The 24144-nt window shown below is 43.4% G+C and overlaps 1 protein-coding gene across 1 annotated transcript in view; it reads left to right on the top strand.

Moving 5' to 3' along the window:
• Positions 1–24144, top strand: part of LOC147727064 (adenosine 5'-monophosphoramidase HINT1-like) — a 46315-nt gene that overhangs the window by 1653 nt on the left and 20518 nt on the right. Inside the window, exon 2 of the mRNA XM_086963044.1 lies at positions 8223–8327. Coding sequence (XP_086819170.1) covers positions 8223–8327 — 105 coding nt within the window. The remainder of the gene's footprint in view (positions 1–8222; positions 8328–24144) is intronic.

Raw genomic sequence — 24144 nt, 5'->3', positions numbered from 1 at the left:
GGGGTGGTGAGGGACAGAGTCTCTGAATGAAACAGAATACTCTCACCCAGTCAAGAGATCAGGGCTAGATCCAACACCGTTTTTTAGCTCACTGCACCATCCCAGTTTCAGAACCTGGCTGTATGCAAATTAGTCTGTTCCTGTCCCAGTGCATGATGGAAACAGGGCAAACCAAACTACAAAAGCCAATTCTTACACTGGGAAGGAAACAAGCTACCGGGGACCGGTTTCTGGCATTTCAGCCTCTTCGGCCCGGCTTGCTTGAATCCTGATGGTGAAATGAGCAAGGGTCTCACATCTGAGAATACCCTTCCACGCTTAGGGTGGACAAAAATATTTACAACAAGGGGTGGTGAGGGACAGAGTCTCTGAATTAAGCAGAAAGCTCTCACCCAGTCAAGAGATCAGGGCTAGATCCAACACCGTTTTTTTGCCGGGCCGAAGAGGCTGAAATGCCAGAAACCGGTCCCCGGTAGCTTGTCTCCTTTCTGGTAAAGAATTGGCTTGGTAGTTTAGTCTGCCCTGTTCCCATGATGCACTGGGCCAGGGACAGACTGATTTGCATATAGCCATGTTCTGAGCTGGGATGGGGCAGTGAGATAAATAACGGTGATGGATCAAGCCCTGATCTTTGGACTGGGTAAGAGTGGTCTGCTCAATTCAGACACTCTGTTCATCACCACCCCCTTTTGTAAATTTATTATTGCAGACGTTGAAATAGATTGTAACTGGTTGCAATCTGTAAACATATTGTTTTTATATATCGACAGCTACTGATGGTATAGATGGTGCTGTATGAAATGGTACTTTGTTCAATGAATATATATGTTGCTGAAGAGAATGTAGCAGTAATTGGCCCCTCGACGCCAACGTTCTCCTAAATTTACACCAATTCCTGGAAATATAGTGCTTTCCACAATGGTTGAAGTGCATTAAACAAATTATGATCCTGTGTGCAATGGGAGTGGGGTCAGTGAGTGTAGGGGGAGGAACGTAAAGGTGCGGCAAAAAAACCCAGATCGTAACTATTTTGTTTTTCTTCCACTTTCGAGTAACTGAATATAAAATGAGGCACACGCCTGAAATGAAAAGCAATACAAGTAAACTAAGGGGAAATAAACAATTTTACGTTATGAGACCTCTGTTTATTACTCCGATCACCACAGGTGTCGCACCAAGTGACTTGTATTTTTAGTGGTACGAGGTCCCAGCCTGGGACATATAGCACTGTAAATGTGTAAGTCATTATTTTAAACTTGAATTACAAATTGAATTACAACTAGCATAAGATCAAAAATATTTAGTTTTTTGACAAACTCTTTCAAAAAAATACATTTTAGCAATACAGAATGAGACGGTATCTACTGCTTACATTACCTCTCAGAAAAGAATAGATCTTTGTCCGTGTTAGAAACTGGGGGCTCTAGTTGGCAGAAATAGGTAAATTCACAACATATCCTAAGCTAAGACACAAATAATAGATACAATCAAGACAAAAAATGTGGGAATTCTTCCTTTCTTCTTTTATTCACAAATGTGTAGTCTTCCCAAACAGTCTAGCCGCCAACACGAGTCTTGTCTATTGTGGTTCTCGCCACAAGCTTCTTCAGGGCTAGAATATCACAATATGTACAATCAAATACTTGTATCAAAATTAATCTAAAAACACAACCAAATTTGCAACAAGCAGAGAATTCAATTTCGGCAAAAAATTATTCTATACATAGAATAGGCATCTTAAGGTGACTGAAGATTAACTAGTTGGGTAGACCAACCGTCATCAATTACAAGTAGAAAAAAGAAGACGAAAAAGTACACCAAAGAAAGGTCATAGAGAGTAAACTACTCACTGGGAGAGAGTTACCTCAACCATCGTGTCGCAATTGAAATCAACAAAGCAGAATTTATGTTACACCATCGTGATAAGAAAGAAAACGGAGTACTCAAGAATATGAGACAGAGTTACCTAATACATGCGTAAAGTGATACGATCAAAGTTCCCAAGAACCACACACCCAAAATGTGTCAGTCATGAACCAAAGAGGACTTATCTATAGCTAGGCTACCGTAATGTTATCTTCATGTAGATGTTTGTCAGTTAATTAAAGTTACTCTTTTCGATTTTAAACTACAAGTAACAACAAAATAAGGTTGTTTACCTATACTGGCCACAGAAGAACTTGTAATCTTACAAGAAAACGGAAGGATGTATACTATTTTATTAATTCAAAAACTCACATAATGTTCAAGCCAGATTCAATACTGAATTTCTTATTTTCTTAACTGGACTCCAATATCATGGAACTGCCCAAAAAGACCTGTTAGCAAAAATGGACGTAAACAAGAATATAAACATAGTGACCTCACGATGACCTAATCCAGGGAGCAATGGGAGATAGCGTCACAGCAATATATATGCACGCCATCCAATCTATTAGTTAATTAAATGGCTAAAGGTATCAAAAAACCCAAATCTTTAAACCAATCCTATTAGGTACGCTACTTATACAAAGTTCCAAATAACGGCATTAAACATTACCGTCCCTACATTTAAGGACCATAAGATACCACTGTCAAGTCTCCATAATAATGTTAAAACTGTGGTCAAAGGAACTTCTAAAATTTAGACTCACCTCTAACCGAGTACGGACTAACACAGTATGCACAAGAAACCGGCGTGTAGCATCGCCGCCATGTTGGTGAAGTCTTTAAATAAGGCATTTACTAGCCATCAAAAACGGTCAACCCGTTAAAAGCGCATCGTAGAGGTTCATTATGATTATCGATAGCGCCATATTGTGTAAACCAAGCGATCTTACAACAGAACCCGGAAATATAAACACAAAAATATCAATCATGCGTCCAAAGGGAACCATATACTCGAATTATAACCTTCTGTGTACGTAAAGAAGAGACTTTATAATTTACCGTATTTCCCAAGTCATAGTTAATTTCCACTTATGATCATCAAGCCCCATATTTTCCTCATCACTAACGGGTACAAGAAAGCACCATATTGCAGCATATCAGTTAAATAAAAACACAATTTTTCTTACGTGAGTTTAGATCAGGATTATAACCCAAGTGTAGGAAAATGTGGAATGGATAGTCTAACGAAAACAGATATATCGAAGGACAGTGATTCAAAGAAACAGTGATAAGCATTAGTTCGGAAAATCTCATAAATAATACTGGCATCTTTTCACAACTGAAGAATCCATCAATTTTAACATTAACAGTATTTTGTGATTAGGTCAGACACTATCTAGTGGATATGTTATTAGTTGATAAATACATGTTGATAATTCATCAGCTTATACAGTGGTCATCGAGTAGGTCACAATTATTCAAACAGTCATTGTTAGACCTGACATCCTTGGCATGGTTTTTCCCCCATCTTTTTGCCTGTGACTCATGTATTTTTGATGCTGTGCTGGATTTCGTTTTTGCTGATTTAGATGCTTTGGACACTCTGCCACTGCTGATCAGTGTCAGAGTGTAAGTGCTCCCTCTGTAAATTGTCATATTGATTGGGTATACCTGATTGGCATATTTGTATCACCATGAAGTCCCTAGTAAAGTGCACTGTGTGTGCCAGGGCTGGTGATGACAGATGCTACTAGTGGGCCTGCAGCGCAGATTGCGCCACCCACATAAGTAGCCCTAAAATGGTGTCTCAGGCCTGCCAGCGCAGGGCCTGTGTGCAGTCAGTGGACTGCCATGTCTGCCTGGCCAGTGGTCCCACTGGCTGGGCTTAACCATTCCCTGTCTGTGCACATCAGTCACCCCTATGGAAGGCTCAAGGTACCCCCCTGGGCAGGGTGCAGTGCATGGGTAAGGTAGAGCATGTACTAGTGCAGGTAACATGCTCTGGTAGTGAGCAGCAGCCATTTTGTGTGCTCACTGCTGTAAGGCTATCTTGCTCCATAGAGTAACATGGGGGAGGCTGGTCCCATTGGATCACAGCCTATCTTCCCATAGGAACAAGATGGGACATAAGTGTATGATATCCCTGAACTCAGAATTTAATAACACATCTTTTAGGAAAGGTGGTTTTTAAATTCTGTGTTTGAGAATAGTACTTTTTAGAAAGTGGCTGTTCTCTTGTCTAACCTTTCTGTGTGCCTGGGACTGCTTGTGGATTGACTGTCTGGTTTGAGGGTGACAGGGGCTGGAGAGCCCAGGAGGTTGTCTGAGTCAGCCCATGGATGAAAGTCAGCATCTGCTGCCAGGGAAGTGGGAGGAGATGGCACCTGATAGTGAAGGGCTGTGCCTGCCTGACTACAAAGCTGGCTCCACCTCCCACTGGGCGACTGTCACCTCTGTCCCTGATACCGACAGGACTTCCCTATAACCAGTTCTAGCTGGTTCTCACACTGCCTACACAAAGACTTCAAAGACTTTTCTGTGTATAAGAAGGGGCTGTGTCACCTTCCAATTTGTTCTTGTTTCTAACTTGAATCTGCCAGGGGCATGCTGCTGCTGGGGCTCAGGGGAATCCCTGAGCCCTGCCCAGCCCCTGGACTCCTGATGGACTTTCCCTGCTGGGAGCTGTGTTACTCCATCTTTATTCTGCCAGGACTGCTAAGGACTTTGCTGCATCTCCTGGAAGACTTTACTGGACTTTGGATGTCCTTATAGCGCTGGGGGCGCTTTAGATTGATTCTTAGCGCTTTATTCTTAATCCTGAGCTTGAGGGCGCGTGTTCTTGCCCCTTTAGCGCTTTATCTTGCCCAATCGCTTAGTAGCGCTTTTATTTTCATATTGAATGGAAGCCGGTGCCCACCCGGCATTGCCCCGTGTTGTTCACCGCCGCTGCCCGGGGCCAGGAAACCTCTTCTTGAAGTGCCGTCCTGATCGGAGCTGCGGGGCTGAAGAACGAAGCCGCCGCGCTCCCATTGGTTGGAGGATCCGAGCCCCCTCACCAACGCCACGACGGGATAGGCCCGTGCGGCGCAGCATCATCAGTGTTGTTGGGCCATGGTTGGCCGAAGGAGCGGAGCGTCATTGCTTGCCTGTCCCGGGAGCCGCACTGCCATTGGCTGACTCCCTGGTGCTGCTGGAGGCTCGCCCCATTTGCCGCGACAGGATTGGTCCCCGTCATCGGGACCTCTTCGAGTGCCGTCTGATCAGCGCCCGGGACCGGGGAAGACTGACCCGACCTCGCCGAGGGAATCCAGCGAGTGCTCCCAGCCCCGGCCTGCCGTCTCTGCTCCCTGAAGGACTGAGAGCGGGCGGAGAGCTTCCTGAGACCGGCCGGGCCAGAGCGCGAGTGAGCACTGGAAGGCGGGGACCGTCGGAGGCCTGACGAAGTGCCAGACGAGAGGAAGGAAGTCCCCCCCCCCCCCCCCCCCCAAGCATTCCGGTGAGGCGCGCGTGTAGCGCATAGGGCCCCTGACGATAGGGGCTGATTCTTTTGGCAATTTGGAAGCTGACATCGTTTTACAGCGCTTGAGCCCCATTGCTTTGCGGGCTGAGAATAATTCTGGCACGCAATTTGCTCGTTTTTAGAGCCGATTGAAGATAAATCGGTGGCATTATTTTTAGCTACTGGTTAAAGAGACTAGAGACTATTTTCTTTTTCATAAGAACTTCCTAATAAGTGCAACCATTAAGAATCAAGTGCAACCTTTACCTGAAGAAGTGATTATCGTGTATTACTGCTTTTTACTGCCTGCAACTAGATAAAGTTATATATTTTTTATAAAATATATTTACCTGTGTGGTCTCAGTTTGTGGTGGATTGGGGATTATTGTTGTGTTGAGTGCAATTATTATACACATTGCTTTGGGGATAAGCCTGCCTGCTCGCGCCAAGCTACCTAGAGGGAGAGCAAAGGTTATCTACTGTGTGTATTACTTCACCCTGACTAGAAGCAAGGGTCCCTACTTGGTCTAAGGTACTTACCTCTGCCAATTAGAGACCCCCAGATCTAACAGTCATATATACATGTCTTAAAAGGAACAATCAAATTTAAAATGTACAGAAGGATTCTCAGAGGAGATACAAACTAATACTTAGCAGATGTAAGCAAAGCAAATCAAACAGATACATTACTTATACACATTTAGTCAGCATTTCAATATAGGGCTAAAGGTGAGACAAACAGAGACCATGAGGTTTACTCTTAAGATATCTCTTATTGTGTCAACAGTTGGCCATAGAACACAACACATCTCCATTTAGCAACCAAGAAAATATTGTAGTTCATTATCAAAATTTAAACCTCTTTCGACTGCATCTACCTTCAGAATCCAACATGCCTCTAGCTGGCGTAATTTTAATTCAGTTGCCTCCTCTCACATCTAAAGGCATGGTCTCAACACCGTGAAAAGATAATGTTAGATGTACTGATTGTAAGTCGCAATCGAGTGCATGAAGTGTTAAAGGGTACCTATTATCTCTATTCTTAAGAGCCCTAATATGTTCATCCATACGATCCCTCAATCTCCTGATGGTGCTGCCTCTATACACTCTTTTGCACTTGCATGTCCCAGCATACACTACATATGTGGTATTGCAGTCAATATGTGTCTTGATGAAAAAGCTCTTCGATCCATTGTAGCTGAATTGTAGTGTACCATGCATAGAGAATCTACATACGTTGCAATTGCCACATCAAAAATACCCTTTGTTAAGTGAGTCTAGCCATGTTGGAGTGGGTCTTTCAATCTAGGGTAGCTAGGGCTGATCATATTTTTGATTGTCATGCCCCTACGGTAAGTGATCGATGTATGGGAATCGATGTATTGCCGTAGGGTAGAGTCAGAGCTTAACATGAACTAATATTATTTCAGGATTTGATACATTTTAGAAGACCACAGATTATAGTTTGTAATTAGTCTCACTGAATTTTTAAGTGTATGTCATTTGATTTTTATTAGGTTGTAGTGTATCCTTCCTGGCCAGTCTTAAAACCCTTTTTTTTTTAAGCTCTGTTTACCACGTCGCAAACCTATCCCCTTGACAGAAACCTGTTTTCAATATCGGTCACACAAACCATAAAATCCCTATCCTCACTACAGTTGTGGCGTGCTCCTATAGAATTCACCAAAGGGGATGGCATTGACCTATGATCTGGGATGTGCACTATTACTGTGCAACACCGAGTTGCAAGATGTCTGTTTTCTAAACCGTTTACTACAGAGTTTCCCATTTTCAACAAATAGCAAAAGGTCTAGAAAAGTAATCTTCTCACATCTGTAATTTATGGTAAATGTCATATTGTATGTATTTTGATTCATGTACGCAAAAAATGTTAGCAATTCCGTATCGCCACCCGTCCAGATAAAAAGTAAATTGTCAATATATCTGCCATAGTAGTTAATATAGGAGTGCCAACGGCCCCGCCCGGGCCCGAGATACACACCGCCTCCACCCACCCCATGAAAAAAGACAGGCAAAGGACGGCGCAAACCTGGAACCCATCGGTGCATGGAAATCCGGGATGCATCGGTGACTGATACGTCGAGTGCCGATGCGTCCGTTTCTTCAGCTGCGATCCCTCTGTGTCAGTTCTTGCAGCCGAGACAGGCGCTGTGTTGGTTCTGGCACGGCGATGCACGGAGATTCTTCTTGCACAGCAGCGCTACATCGGAAAAAAAGCCACAAGGAAAGCAATGCATTTTTTTTTCCTTCAGTTCTTCTTTTCTTCCAGCTCCCAAACAGCAGAAACAATATTTTCCCTTGTTAACTTCAAGCTAACTGCAGTTGTAAGGATCGGGCTGTACATTGATGACATTGTTTCCTGTCATGTGCACACACATAAAGTGATCCCGAATAACCAAACTGAACTGTACTGAACTGTATGTCTGTGTCTCGCGCCTTGAGGCCCCCTGGGGCTAAGTCTGCACGTTATAAAATTCTTTTCATTCATTCATTCATTATACCAAACCCTCCCTTTGTTGTTATCTATTTCCTTCATGTTTGCTTTGGTCATGAAATGCAGAATCTATGACAAGTATTACAAAGATCATGTTTTGTAATATAAAAAGTTACTGATATCTTTGTTTTATAGAAATTTATTAAAATAGATTTACATTATAACTTAACGTTTCTCATTGTAAGTGTATTTTGACTTGCCCGAGTTTGTAGTGCAACCAAAAACTTTGCTGCACCCACCTTTTTGTCTTTCTGAAACAGGATATTTTTAATATACCTTTAGGTTGTTTATATGCCTGTCAGTTTGTTTTATTACTAATTAACTTAATTTCCTTTTTAGTGCATCGCCTTCCATGATATCGCACCACAAGCCCCGATACACTTTCTAGTCGTTCCGAAGAAACCCATCATCAGGATGTCTGATGCAACACCTGAGGATGAAGCCGTAAGTGGAAATGAAATAAATAATATATGAAATACCAGCATTTGTAAAGCACACAGCTACCTCCAGAGAGGTGTCCCTGCGCTGGGCGCCGCCAGGAAGATTAAGCGAGCTATTGCCCAGAGTAAAATGGTGCTGGGCTAACCTGGCACCGGGGATCGAACCGGGAACCCCGTGGTCTGGAGTCGGGCACCCTGGCCGCTGTGCCACGCCTCTTCCACTGGAAAGCATGAGCAATGTGCATTGGTCTGTTTTTTAGGTCTTTCTTACCAGATCCGCATAAGATGTCCGGTTCCAAAAGGTCTGTTGCGGAAGTATCAAACATACAGTGGTTTTAGAGGTCACCCATTACTTACCATTGGCTAACTGTATTGTCACTCTAATTTGCTTGCTTGTTATTTGATAGCTTGCCTTCCCGTTCTTCAGTTTGGCCCTTCCCTGGAGCATAGCTTATTTAGTATTCATTTGATTGAATGGCTTGTATCCTTCCTCTTATCACATATATGGAAGTTTTTTTTTCTTTTAGCACTCCATTAGAGTGCATGCATTTTTGGTTTTGTAGGTCTCGCCTATGCAGCGCATGCACTGTCTCGTCGAGAGATGCTGTATACACTATTTGAGGGGTGAGGCTCTCATTTTCTGCTAGCCTAAAGACCTCCTCTCCACTGGAATAATTTCTCAAACATGCAATCATCATGCCTAACCTATAGAAACCAACTGCTGATAAAGATATTTCCATCTACAACCTCATCTCTGACCTACCTAATGTGACTTGGGTACTTGAAACAGTTGTTATCTGACAGATGTTTCCCCACTTGAAAGCAAATAGCCTCTTAGGTATCTTTTTAACAGGTATGGGACCTCGTCTTGACTTAGAGACCACTCTTTTAAATATCAGGGAGGAACTACTTCACTCCTGCAGCCAGGGCCACTCCTACGTCTCTTCGTCACTCCTAATGTTCCTGTGCAAATAGAAAGCTTGTTTTTCGCAGCTCACTTCAGAGATACTACTTTGTCAAGGCTTGTGTTATTCGTACAGATCTGTTCACATCAAGTCAAACCTTGGCCTTTCCTCTCCAGAACAGCCACCATAAAATGTGATGTCCTTCAGGGCTCTGTCATGTCCTCAACACCATTCAGTGTTTCCATGCCCCTTTTTCTGTTCTAGACTCCTCCAATGTGGGATGTGACAAATATGACAGGACCCAGTTTGACCTCAAGCCTGATGAACATACCAACCTATACAACATCTCTCATTGATTCACACAAGTGATGCATCTTAAATCCTGCTCTGTGTCCCTTTCAGCCCTACTTGTTCCCTTTATCTTGGCCTGGAGAGTTGGACGTGTCACTAAACCCAGTGGGGAAAGCCCAGAACATAGCAGTAATGTTTGATGTTGAATCATTTATCCCCCAAACAATCACTGCCTCAAACTGCATTCCATCATCGAAGTCTACTAAAAGATGTAACCTTGTTGTTCTCAGAACATGTTTTAATCCAAGCAGTTCTCATTTAAGGCATGGCTTACTGCCACAGTTGGTACACCATCCTGATTCAGAGAGTTGAACACTGTGCATCGTTTCAGTTTTGTTCTGAAACAACATGCCCACATCTCTCTGGCCTTGAAATTCCTTCAGTGGCTCCCAATTAAAGAAACCGCAATCTTTATAACACCTGGTCTAATATATATGAAATGCTCCACGATCAATAACTGAACTATCTGACAAAAGTCTTTGTCCTTTGTCTAGAGACCAGAACAGCTACACCTGCCCGTAGATCTATCTTGTTTGGACATCTACAAGATATTTGGTGGTCAAACACTTAGGGCCTCATTACGATGTCGGGTGGAAAGTTTCCGCCCGACTCATTGTCTGATTCGGTTCGGACTGACTCCCGATCGGAAGTTCCGCCCGACCGATTTACGATGCTTCCGAACACCCTTCGTAAGGACTCCCATTAACTTCCATGGGAGCCTGTGTTCCTACCGACAACACAGGCTCCTATGGGGGAAAATGGGTGTCTGTGGAAAACCTTGCACCCTGTTGCGGGGACCCTATGGTGCCTGCCAAAGTGCAGGGTTTTACACTTGGGTCCCCTCCCCCACGGTCCCCAACTGGAGGGCTCTGAATGAAGGGGGGCCTGCTAGGTTCCCCCAAAGTCAGTTTCTGGCATCCTTTTTGTGTCTGACCGCCAGAGTCGGAAAGACTGTCCGAATCGGACATCGTAATCGTTAGGTCGCAAACACTGTCCGTAGAGTTGTACAAATTAGCTCTGTCCGGGTCGGATTCTCCGATTGCTGGTCGGAACCGACTCAGAATGACTAGTTACCCTTCCGATTGAGAGCATCGTAATCGGTCGGAATTGTGTCCGACCGAGTCGGGCTGATGGATTCCGAAACGGTCTAGGAGAATCCGACTGTCAGGCGGAGGCTTTCCGCCCGACATTGTAATGAGGCCCATAGTGTTTAGGGTTTCTCCTTGTAGAGTTCCCAACAGCTACATCTGAGATGTGATTGTGTCAATTTCTGAAAACGTTTTGAATCTCCTATTCTCCCTAGAATTTGGATAATCCATTCATACATGCCCCCTCAGTTGGTTCACAAAGCCTTGGCTCATCAGATTCCATCACACCTGTTTCACATATGGTGCTCAAGATTTTAAAGTTTTGTCATCATTTGCAACCTATTCAGTGTGAGCATCCTACTTGATAAACTAAATGGCCATTACTGTATTTACGCAAATGCCAAAGCACTTGTGAAGCCACCAGAGAGTGGTTAGTATGGTTTACAAAAATACTAAATACAATGTCTTGACCTTAACTTTTACTTTCACAGTACTTGTCTTTATAGAGTTAGTTAAAAAAAATCCAAAAGCATCTACTCAAACGTATTTACTCATAAAACTTATGCATACACATGCTCAAGCTTTTCCTAGGTTTGTCTAGTTCTTAACTTGAGTAATTCTTTTTGCAGTATTTTAAATTTTAACTCACTCCATTTCTACCAATCCTGTTGAGAGGTTAAATGCATATTCACCACACTAGCTTTAACAAGCCTGAAGGCCTACCCTATCTGTTCCATATGGTGTTGTGCTGTTCTTAAAGTCCACTTCATGTACGAATAGAGCTTCTCCTCCTAAGCCCCCCATTGTATGCCACTTTCTCAGTAATGATCGTCACTACAGGCCTAGATGTGTGCATCAGATCTGAGTTTTAACTACCATGACATAATAATCACCAGGGAATCTTTCATTTTACCATATATCACTTCATAATTGTAGTGTGTGCTTAGATGAATTTGTTGGCTGTAAGTTTATTTTTTTAATACTTTACTATTTGACTACTGGATAGGCATGGGCATTGAAATTTTGCATTACCAAAAATTTTTAATGCAAAATTTCAATGGTTAACTCGCCGTAATTCCCAACCCCAATTCTCATTTCCTCTGCTGAACAGCTTAACATTACAGTGCTTAATTTGTATGAAAACCAGTGCCCAAAGCTCTGCTCTGAAACCCACGGCCTGCGTAATTAAATATCCATGCCCAATACCAAGCCTGGGATGTCTTGAATCCATTTCATGCTCCTGCAATCAACTACCAACATTTCTTGGCCCTTTATATCTCTCCTTCAGATTCCTACTTTTTTTGGGTTTTGATGGGTTATCTGTCTTCCTCTTCCGCAGTCTATCTGCTTTGTTTTTCCCTCTCTGATTCTGAAAAATAAGTCCATGTCCTAAGAAATGATTGCTGGTGGCCCCACAGCTCAAATTCAGCACTGCCTGTATTTGACGTCACAACCTTCTGTGTAAACATGCTTGTGTTCCTTCAATGGGCTTGTGCCGCTCTTAGTGTTGGTGCTTGATTGACTGTATGTCCAGTTGTCAATCTGCCCGGTTGCCTTAGGTCAATGTGCATTAATACCTACATGCAGGATTGTCTATTTGAGGGTGTCTAAGTGCATTATGAATGTGGAGTGTTTATTTATGTTCTGTTTATGTACCAGTATGTATGATCTATGCCAATGTGAACATGAGAAGCAACGACTGTGTGCATGTGCTATCCAAAAGCCAAACCTAAATCTTTGTCAATGGTTGATTAGTTTCAGTCATTCTGGTCTCACTTTATTTTGACTTCTCCTGTAACGATATTTAGTCTTTACCTACAGAGTACTTTTGATACAGTCCTGAAAAGTATTAATTAGAAAGCCAAATTAATAAGGAGCAGAAGCGATTTTGAAGAGTATCTTCCCATTTTGGACTTTTCTTGAAAGAAATAACAAACTATTAACATATATTGATGTCCGCCACTCAACTTCCTACATTGCAGGTTCATAGAATTAGTATTGCATTATGCCTCATACCTGAATCTACAGGTGAGAGGATATGTATGTTTTACAACTGATCCCTGCCATAAACTCCACATTAGGCAGCTACCTGCCTTGCTATCAGTACCTTTTTCTTAGATTGACCTTGCAAGCCTGAAGTTGTACCATGGTCCTGTGTTCTTCATTTTTAGAAATTAGGTTTCTGGTTGGCAGAGGTATGCACCCTATCCAAGCAGGAACCACAACCCTAGTCAAAGTCACAACACACTAAATTATCCTGTGCTCACCCTCTGGTAGCTTGGCACAAAGCAGTCCGGCTTAACTAAAGAGGCAATGTGTAAAGTATTTGTGCAACACTTCAAACTGTAACACAATGAAAACACCACAAAGACTCCACACCAAGTTGAAAAATAAAGAATTTTATAAATTCAAACCAGAACAAAACGACAAAAATCCAACAAGAAGTCGCGATATGAATTTTTAACCAATAAATGCAAAACCGCGCTTAGCAACAATAAGCTCTTAAATGGGTTACCTGATTGAGCTGAGCCGGGCAAAGGTCAGGGGTGGGGAATTCCTATCTCCGAAGCCCGAGACATCTAGATTTGTCCAATGGACCAGTAGACGGTCTTAAAGTACTCCGATACACAGCTGTTCAACCCTTTTGGTCACAGCCAGTTAATAAGGAGCTCTGAGCAGTTTATTGGCAGTGAAAGGGTCCTTGCAAAAGCTCGGGCCTCCACTTTAATTTCCCAGAGCAGAGCAACAACATGATGGAGCAGAGCTCAAAGTTGCAGCTCTGTATAAAACACCCACAGCACGGTCAGGTAAGAGTCTTTTTGCTTTCTCCCCGAGGCTCTTGTGTGACTTCCAGGCCCTCCCCTGGTCCTTTCATTTTCTTCCAGCACAAGACGCAGCTCCAGAACACAGACATCACTGGAATGTAAGAGGCTGCCTTAACGGCCTCATGGCTCCTGCTCTGCCTTTAATCTTGTAACCCCCCTGCTTTTTATTCTGTGCTTCACCCTCGACCTTCAAATCGGCCCCAATATCTCTCGCCCTCGCCTCCGGGGTGTGGGGGGGGGGGGGGGGCCTTCAGTAAAGCTCATGCTTTCCCTTCTCATGCACTTTGCTTTGCCTGTACACCTCATGTTTCACTCAGTGCCTGTACTTGCTAACCCCACCCCAACCGCTGCCCCCTCTGACTTCCCTGACCCGCTCCCCTTGGCCTCTCATATTTTACCGCATCCAGGGCTTACATTAATGTTAATAGGTTTGCCCATGGGGAATTGATGCAATCCTCAGGCGCACCCTCATTTCTCTCCTTGCTCTGGGCCTCTCCACTCACTTTGTGCGTGCACCAGGGGCATCTTAACACGCCACTGTAGCAGTGTCAGCAGCAGTGGAGGTCTTAATGGGCCGCTTCTTTCTGCAGGTCCAGACAAAGGTTCATAATTAAGATGAAATGGTGGATGGATATATACATGGATGAATGAGTGAAAGGATGTATGTAAGAATGGATGAGTGAAAGAATGGATGGATGAGTGCAAGGGTGAATGAATTGATGGATGGGGTGAAAGTGGATAGATGAGTGAAAGAATTGATGGGTGAGTGAATAGATGGGGTGAACGTGGATGGATGAGTGAAAGGATGGATGAGTGAAAAAATTGATGGGCGAGGGAATAGATGGGCGAGGGAATAGATGGGCGAGGGAATAGATGGGGTGAACGTGGATGGATGAGTGAAAGGATGGATGGTTGAATAAAAGGGTGGATGGCTGATGGAGTGGGTGGATGGCTGATGGAGTGGGTGGATGGCTGATGGAGTGGGTGGATGGCTGATGGAGTGGGTGGATGGCTGATGGAGTGGGTGGATGGCTGATGGAGTGGGTGGATGGCTGATGGAGTGGGTGGATGGCTGATGGAGTGGGTGGAAGGCTGATGGAGTGGGTGGAAGGCTGATGGAGTGGGTGGATGGCTGGGTAGATGGATGGATGGGTAGATGGCTGGCTGGGTAGATGGATGGATGGATGGCTGGCTGGGTAGATGGATGGATGGATGGCTGGCTGGGTAGATGGATGGATGGATGGATGGATGGATGGATGGATGGCTGGGTGGCTGGGTAGGTGGATGGATGGCTGGGTAGGTGGATGGATGGATGGCTGGGTAGGTGGATGGCTGGGTATGTGGATGGATGGATGGCTGGCTGGGTAGGTGGATGGATGGCTGGCTGGGTAGGTGGATGGATGGCTGGCTGGGTAGGTGGATGGGTGGGTGTATGGGTGGATGGATGGGTGGGTGGCTGGGATGGAAGGGTGAAAGGGTAAATTGATGGATGAGCGAAAGAATGGGTGAGCGAAAGGATGGACAGATGGCTGAGATGGATGAATATGTTTGGGGATGGATGGGAAGATTTGGATATGGATGGGCGGATGGATGAATTGACAAACCAAATGGTGAAAGGCTGATGAAAGAAAGCATGGAAGCCAATGTTAAGGTGAAATGCTAGATATCAATGGGTGAATGAAAGGATGAATGGGTAGATCTGCAGAAAAGAGGCAAAATAAGGAAATCACTAGTATTCAAATCCTTCTATACTATGAGCCTGACATAACTAGAGAGGCTATGATCCGAGCTCTTATATAATGAGTGCTGCCAATTTTTGACGGTGCACTACATGATTGGCACCAAAGGGACAAGTGGATTTTGTACAGGACAAGTAGATTCCTGAAGCTACCTGTCCCATGGACAAGTAGATATTTTATTAAATTCCACACCCCTGAAAGGTTCATGCAGACTGCGATGGAGTGTGCGCTGGATGCATGGACTCACTTGGGCCCGCGTAACCAAAGTACCCTGATTGATCCAGGATGCGCAATCGTCGATGAAGATGCAAGGTGCCGTCAGAAGCGATGCATCTGTGTAGTGCCACACAGCGAATTAGATGCACTGATTTTCTCCTCCCAACTGCAGCAATACAGTGGTTCCAAGTGCAAAGTGCCAATTCTGATTGCAAGGTGCAGCTGCTGCTCAAGCAGTAGGTGATTGGTCGATTCCGAAGTGCGATGCACTGGTCTGTATCTGCTTTGTATTCAGCAAGTTGTCTAACCCTTGTTGTATAAATTTTCACCCTCTAAGGTTTCTTTTTTGCCGACCCGACTTTGTGATCATCCTGCTTCTGAATATTCACTTCTAGGTTAGAAAGAGAATTGTGATTATTTTCCTGTCTCAAAAATATGTACTTGACTTGAAACTGGTCCCAGGTGTTCAGTCGAATCTGAATATAGTCAGTTACTGACCTGAATTACCTTAGGCCATTCTAAAAGTTTGACTTTACAGGGAATTGTTTGGCTAGGTGTTGTATATCTGGCTACTGCGCATGCAGCCACATCTAACATTTTCCTCTGACTTCAACCTCTGGTGTCATAACAATTGGTGTAAGCTGACCTCTGATTTAATTCTGTCAATATCTCATTTGGAATTTGAACAAATGTTACTCCTCCTCCTTAGTAAGTAGCATGCAATTTAAGTGATCCTCCCTTTATAAGCTAAAGTAAAGAGTGTGACCATGAAGGTAAAATTGTTACATCAAATGTCGGAACCTTTGCTTTTTCAAAGATATGTTGTAGGACACATGGTTCCTAATTAATGCTGTTGGAATGGCTGTCTGTGCGTGGTCACACTAAATGTTTTGCCTTCCTTCTCCCCCTTTTGCGAATCTGTTTTTCTTGTCTTTAGGATTCTCAGCACTGTACTACTGCTAACCAGTGTTAAAGTGCATTTGCTCTGTACTCAAAACATGGTAACATTGGCTTACCCACAATTGTCCTATTTAATTTACTTGTAAGTCCCTGTAAAATGCACTATATGTGCCTGGGGCCTGTAAATTAAATGCTACTAGTGGGCCTGCAGCACTGATTGTGCCACCCACTTCAGTAGACTTTAAACATGGTTCAGGCCTGCCACTGCAGAGTCTGTTTGCCTGGAAATTTAACCTACTTGCCAGACCCAAATTATTCCTTTATTACATAGGTCACTCTTAACCTAGGCCCTATGGGCAGGGTGCAGTGAATTTAAAAGGTAGGACATGTACCTTTTGAGTTTTACATGTCCTGGTAGTGAAAAAGTACTGACTTATTTTTCAGCGGACTCGATAATTCTCTCGCCTCGGTGCCCACTCTGATCAGCGATCACACTCGGCAACTCTGGGCACTAGCTTGCCTCGTCTTCACTAACGGCCCCACCAGACCGCCGGGGATGCCTGGTCTCACCCTGGAGATACCCATTAAGGGACCATCTCTCAGGGAAGCCAGGAAGGGTTTCGCAGCGGTCGAAGCGCGGAGATACCCCTTCGGGAGTGATTACAGCGCTATATAAGCACACAATTAATTAATTAATTAATTAATCATATCTCTAGCGGTAGGTTTACATTGGCATTGCCTTAAACACCTTTTACTTGTCATTTCTAATTGGAAGCAGGTAGACATTTGGAGTTTGGTGTCTCTGTACTCCCAATTTAAAATCACAACTAATGTTAAAGTCTGATTTTTAAATTGCAAATCTGAAAACTCAACTTGTAAATAGTTGGCATTTTCCTATTTTAACCATGCTGTGCCTCTGCCTGTCTTTGAATACATGTCTAGGTTGGGTGACAGCTGGAATGTATGCACTCCATCTAGACAGTCACATAAAGGGAGATCTTCAAAGGCTTTGTCTCTTCTCCCCCCGCCTCCCCCCACTTCAAATGGACATCTGGGTATAAGTAGTGGACCTCTGACACCACCAAATCAGTCCTTTGCTGGAACCAAGGACATTCTGCCTGGAAGAAGAGCTGCTGTGCTGTAGTAGGAACTGCCACTTTGCTACCTGCATTATTGCCGTGGCCTGCTGATTGTTGAGCTACAGGAGGAACTATCCCTTTGCAACTTGCTCTGCTGTGTTGGCCTGCTGCTTCTTGCCTGGGAGTGAGAGTGGCTGATCCAGCTCCCTACATCCTTGAACCAAAGATTCTCTGAGGGCTTTCTGAAGTTTCAGTGACACAAAATACTTCTTACTTCTTGCAACTCTGCTGGTGATGTTGGACTCTGCCATCTGTGAGTCCTACCCTTGCCTAAGGTGCCCCCTCCTGTCCTGGGCCTCAGAAATGAGTTCTGCAGCTGTTTTGCTTTGTTTTGCAAAAACCGGCTTATTGACCAGACTGCATGAGAAAAACTGATGCATTGTTCCTAGACGCTGGTGCATTGCTGAATCGATGAAGTGGATCATTACTGCGAAGCTAGACAACGCAGCGCCGAATCTTGCACGCCGTCTGTGAGGCTCATCTCCGCAGTGACCCAACTGTGGAGAAAATTCCAGCTCATCGTGTGTTTGACGTCAAGGCTTTGCTCCATACAAAGTGCTTTCCTAGCATGCCCTGCGTGGGGTCTGTAGGCCAGCTTGCCCTTCTTTGTGGTTGGCCTGAACTTTGGATTTGCAACGGTTCTTCAGGACCTCAAGTACCCTTTTCTCCACTAGTGACTTATAAGCGCTGTTTTCTCATTTAATCTTTAAAAATTAATTTCGCACGTTCTCCTTATTGGATTTTTTGTTGCTTTGGTCTTGGTTTAATCAGATAAAAATCCCCCTTTTCAAAGCTGGCGTGAAATTTCACTGTTATTGTAATTAAAGTTTCCACAAATACTTTACACATTGCCTTTTAAGTTAAGCCTGGCTGATCTGGTCCGAGCTACCAGAGGGTGAAACAAGTTAATTTAGGTTATGTGTCTGACTTACCCTGACTAGGATTTTGGCTCCTGATAGTCAATCACACACCTCAATTTCTAGCAAATGCTCTTAATCCTACCTTCTTTTCCAGCTATATTGTGTCCACCTAAAGCATTGAAGGAAGAACATGAGACAGTGACTCCATATTTCTGAACATTATATAAGATTTTTAGTACACTGACCACATGCCACTTTACTGCTAAAAGGCCATCATTGAGTTATTGGCCTATTTCGAACATAACTCTGCTCTTGCAATTGTTGGAAAAAGTGGCAACTAACCATTTGCAAGATTTTATTTAAAACCATAAGCTGGGTGATAAGGTTAGGCTTGCGTCTGGCTGGACAGGATCAGTAGTTAATTCAGCGCATCCCGCACTGTTGATACTTTCATAGATGCTCTAATATGACACCTTCAGTTGTTGGTGAATCAAAAATGTCCACAGAAAACATAAGCGTTACAAAACTCTGTAGCAAGGGTGGTTACAAAGGAGCACAGGCGAGCACACATGTTCCTAGTGCTTAAGCAGCTATGCTGGCTTCCCCTGTAGCCGCCAGAATTATGTTTACAGCCCATGATATTACTGAGTACATTTCTTTTTAAAATGTTTTTTTTTATTAAGGCTTCATCATACCTGAAACTGTCTTTTGCCTTACCAACTGCTTAAAAATATAATCTCATTATAGAAAACCTATGTATTCCACCAAGAATCATCAGAGTGAGGACTTGTGGTCAAGCCTTATGAACAGCTGCCTGCTTCCAATCAAACGCCTTACCAGTTGTTTAAGGAAGTGCAGATCAAGTTTTTACATTTTATGAAGACGCAGAGGTTGATCTTCTCTTCATTTAGCTTAAGGTTCTAGTTACCTTTTTATGCTTGCAGCACTTCATAAAAGCTGGAGATTCATTGCTAGAGCAAATAACATCCTGACTCTGACACACACAACCTCTAGAATCTTTCCTTTCTCGTCTTTAGCTGCAAGTGGATTTCCTTGGGTAGGTTTATTTACTGCTTACTTTATTACTTAGGACCATCAATCTAAATGTCATGGCTTCCTCTAAGCTTGGTAACTTAAATCCAGGCTTGTCTTGGGATAGGTCAAGTGATCTTCAAATACTGCCCCTTTGTATTTTTGAGGCATAGATTTTAAACCGTCCTAAATTGCGTGCATTGGGAGAACTTTGTGTTTTTCAAACTTGTGGTAGTTTCAACCACCTGAATTTCCTTAAATGCATTCAGTCAACAGCTACCCTGCAGTCCAGCTGCTTTCATTTTTTACTTTTGGCTTGGCAAATGCCAAACCATTTGCAAATCTTTCCTGTTTTCAATGTTGATGTGTTCAAATCTCTACTAAAAGTATGATGTCTTCTTATGACAGGGATGCGGTTAGATTGATGTCTTGCTTCCTTTTTTTTTTCTTCATCACGTTTTACGATAGGTTTTTAGGTTGAGACTGGGCAGCGCATGCACTGCTCTGCGAGGCATGCTGTATTACTTTTTGCACTTGAAGCTCCACCCATATTTTTAATTGGCTTGTGTCTTTGTCCTTTATAAATGCTGGCTTCTGATTTGGTAATTGGTTTGTTAGTCCCTCCTTAGTACCGCCTTGTCTTCATTTGTATCCTCCCATGAGGACTGGCCCTCTTACTTCGGTTGTTACACCATCTGTTATTTACCCCTAAAGAAGGAGGAAAGATCCGCTTATGTGTGGACTTGCGTGACCTGAATACAAATATTTGGGTTGATAGACCGCCATTACCTAACATTTTAGAGATTTTGACTGCAAGGGGTGGAGGTAATGTTTTTAGTGTGATAGATATTTCAGCTGCTTATCACCAAATAGATTTACATTAAGAATCTAGACAACTCACTTCTTTTATGACGCCGCTGGGGGCATTTTGATACTGTAGGATGCCTTTTGGATTAGCATCTGCCTCAGCTGTGTTCCAGAGAGTGATGCACCAGCTATTTGAAGGACTGAATAATGTTCTTTGCTTTCAAGGTGATGTATTAACTGTGGGAAAAGATGGTACACATCATGATGAGGCCTTGGATGAAGTGCTGAGAAGAATGAAAAAGAATGGACTGACAAAGAAAAATGTCAATAAAAAAAAATGTGTGTAACTTATTTGGGTCAAGAAATGTTTAAGGAGGTAATCAAACCCCAAAAAAAGTGTTGTCTCTGCAGTAAAGAATGCTCCTGTTCCTCTTACTAAGGAGCCGTTGAAATCCTTCCTCGGTTTAGCATAATATAGTTCTATGTTCGTGGAGGATTTCACTGAGATTGTAGAACCTTTAAGGCAATTGATGAAGACAGTTGTTCTATTTGAGTGGAATGAGGCTTGTAGGGAAGCGTGCTAAAACGTTTATTACCACTGATGCTAGTGCTGTTGGGGTTGGTCCCGTGTTGACTCAAATATGTGATGGGCAAGAAAGAGTCATTGGATTTGCATCTCTGAGACTTCGTAATGCTGAAACGTCCTACTTTGCTATTGAAAAAGAGGCTCTACCATGTTGTTGGGGCATAAATCATTTTAGGTACTTTGTTTGGGGTCTACCTTTCATAATCCGTACTGATCACAAACCCCTCCTTCATTTGTTTAACCACATCGCTTCTGTGGTTATTTTTCCCCTGTGTTGAAAAAAATAAATACCAATGTTACATGACGAGCTCAGCTCGTCATCAGCACAGCTCAACTGTGCCTCATGACGAGCTGAGCTCGTCATGAGCATGGAAGGGGTTAAGGGAGGAAGGGGTTTAGAAGGTAGTGTGACCCCAAGAATTTCTAGATGGATGTTATCGGTGCTTGAGTACAATTTTGAAGTAGAATATATGAGTGTCTTGAAAAATGTAGTTGCTGATTGCTTGTCCAGGATGCCTCTTGATACGGTGGAATTGGTAGTAGATGAGGAGATTGATGCGGTAGGGAACGATAAGGCGGAATTGGCTCTCAATAAATAAGAGTGGGCATCTGCCACATCTGAGAACAATGTTCTATAACAAGTTATGAAATTGGTATATGAAGGTTGGGGTCATCATGAGAATGATGTCAGTTTTAAAAGTTATCATCATGTTCATGACGAGTTGAGTGTGTGTCATGGGAGGTTGTTAAGGAGGACTCAATTTGTTCCACCAGTGGGGTTAAGAAAGAGGATTATTGATATTGCTCATGAGGGTCACCTGGGAAGGAACATGACGAAGAGGAGGATCCAACGGTCTTTCTGGTGGCCAGGAATGGACAGCGACATTGAAGGAGTGGTGAAAGAGTGTTATGCGTGTGCGAACAGTGATAAAAGTAAGCTAGTGAGACAGCCACCATTTGTGTTGTAATGTTTTTCCCAAACGTCCTTAGGAGATAATAGCAATTAATTTCTTGGGTCCAATTTCCAAACTTGGTTCTTGAAACAAGTTTGTGATGGTCTTGGTGGATGTAGTAATGAAAACAAGACTTAAGGCATGTAAGTAGAACGTCTTTATTCTGTCATCCACTCTCCATAACTGACAAGCTTCCCAACATTCTAAGGTGAACTCTCTAGGAACATTCCAAAGGGGAGGAGGGAAGGGGGGGGGGGGGGGAGGAATGTACCAAGGGAAAGGTAAGGAGATTACAACACATCTCCCCTCGCAGGGGAAGGATACAATAAACCAACAAAGGAGAGAACACATTGTGCTAAGGTGAATAAAACCAAAAACAACACGTCTCCCTTTGAAGGGGGAGGATACGATAGAACCAAGTAGATGCTAAAAGAGATAAACACATTGCTGGTCAGGAGGATAAAATGCTATGGTACATCTGAGAAGGAAAATATAAAGAGGTTGTATCAGTGATAAAGGATAGATACCTGATTTGGCTATCGGATCTCTTCCCCTGATGGAAACAAAAAGGGTCACTCCTGTTACCAAAACGGAAGAGGTGTGATATGCCCAAATGCCTTCTCTTACCTTATTGTCCACATCCATAATATTGGTAACCGCAAGTTGCATAAGATTTCTTATCAGGACCACCGATTTTGCTCATGGGGTCAGAGTTCCCACCAGCTTGTAAAGTGGTTTCTTCATGCTTGATGCCCAGATCGTTTAAGAATGCCATAATTTCAGTAGAAGAGAACTTAGTACTATTGTTGGTAACTATGCAATCTGGCACACCTTCACATGCAAATGAATCTGTTAAGAAATCGATTAGGGACTTGGTCGTAACCCCTGGAACAAACTTGTATTTGATCCAGTGAGAAGTGTAGTCCACAAGTACAATCAAATCTTTTCAGAGCTCCTAAATTCACCATGGGGCCCAATTATTTCTAAACCTATTTTAGTCCAAGGAGTTTTAGGAACTGCAGTAGTAATTCCCACTAGAGCATGGGTTTCCTCACCTGGCCCCATTTTAACACCATCAGAACCAATGCGGGGACTTTGCTTCTTAATTTTGTTCACTTCCGTAGGAAGTACACCGCAGGCATTACCGTCTGCTTGGTAACCTCTTCCAGGAAACACTTCAATTAAATTAGATGAATTACTGCTGGTTACCTCCTCCCGCTCAGCTAATTGGACCTGATCTTTATTATTAGGGCCGAGCACAATCCCCAACCCTCTTTGAAGATGCCAGCCCAATAAATTGGAACCTTTTCTTACCAGGTACACTTTGCCCCATGTGGTTCTCCCTTTGAATTGAATATTCGCCATCATCATATCCACTAAAGGGATGTTCTTTTCTGCATACCCTACCACTGAAATATCAGGTTTCACAATGTTAAGCCTGGAGGTATCAAATAACTCATTTATGATATCCATATTGAATAAGGTAACTAGGGCACACGAATCCGCAAACACCTCAATGGGCTTATCATTCACAAGGATGGTACAATTCGGATATTGTGGAGAAGTGTGGCTCAAGTGGTTGGAGCGGCAGACCCTGATGCAGAGGTCTGGCCCGGACCAGGGTTCAATTCCCCGCCTCGGCGGGTCTTGGGCTCAAATTTCCCCGGACCTGACAATTCTCGCCTCGGTGCCTATTCCAATCATGGAGTCCCACTCTGTAACTCTGGGCAATAGCTTGCTTAATCTCCACAACTGCCCCTCGCAGCGGGATGCCTGGCTTTCACCTTGGGGATGCCCAATAATGGGTTATCTCGCAGGGGAATACCAGGACGGGTTCCCTAAGCAAGCGCCGGGAAACCCACTGTGGGTAGCTGTGCGCTATACAAGTACAAATACACTTACATTTACATATTCAGTGGACTTGTGGTCACAGTATTGTTCATGAGAATTTGGAGAAGTTTGACAAACTCTAGCTTTTACTTGAAACACATACTTAGGGGGCACATCACCATCACTGTGTACAACTTTCACTTGGTGATTTCCACTGTTATTAGACACTCTACCCAAATGCCCTTTCTTGTTACATTTAACACAAGTGACATTGCGGGCAGTGCAACGTACATCGTTCGCAAGAGGATTGCTGCTGCCACACCTATAGCACATTAACCTTTCCTTTTCTTTGACTCGGTGCTTATCCTTGACCTCTCCAGGTCTGACCCTGAGCACATCATTATTACTGTAATTGCCTTGCACATCATTGCCATTACGAACATTGGCAACAAGCTCATTAGGAACCTTCATCTCTTTAATACACTTAGCTGTGTGTTCTACTGAGACTGCAATATTGACTGCTTCTTTTAATATGTTTTTTTTTTGCTAGAAGCTTTTCTTGGATGCGATGATTGTTCGTGCACATGACT

The sequence above is a fragment of the Lissotriton vulgaris genome, chromosome 3_1, assembly GCF_964263255.1.
Source record: "Lissotriton vulgaris chromosome 3_1, aLisVul1.2, whole genome shotgun sequence".
Lineage (NCBI taxonomy): Eukaryota > Metazoa > Chordata > Amphibia > Caudata > Salamandridae > Lissotriton > Lissotriton vulgaris.
The sequence above is the reverse complement of the archived record's forward strand: the minus strand, read 5'-3'. Positions and strand labels throughout refer to the sequence as shown.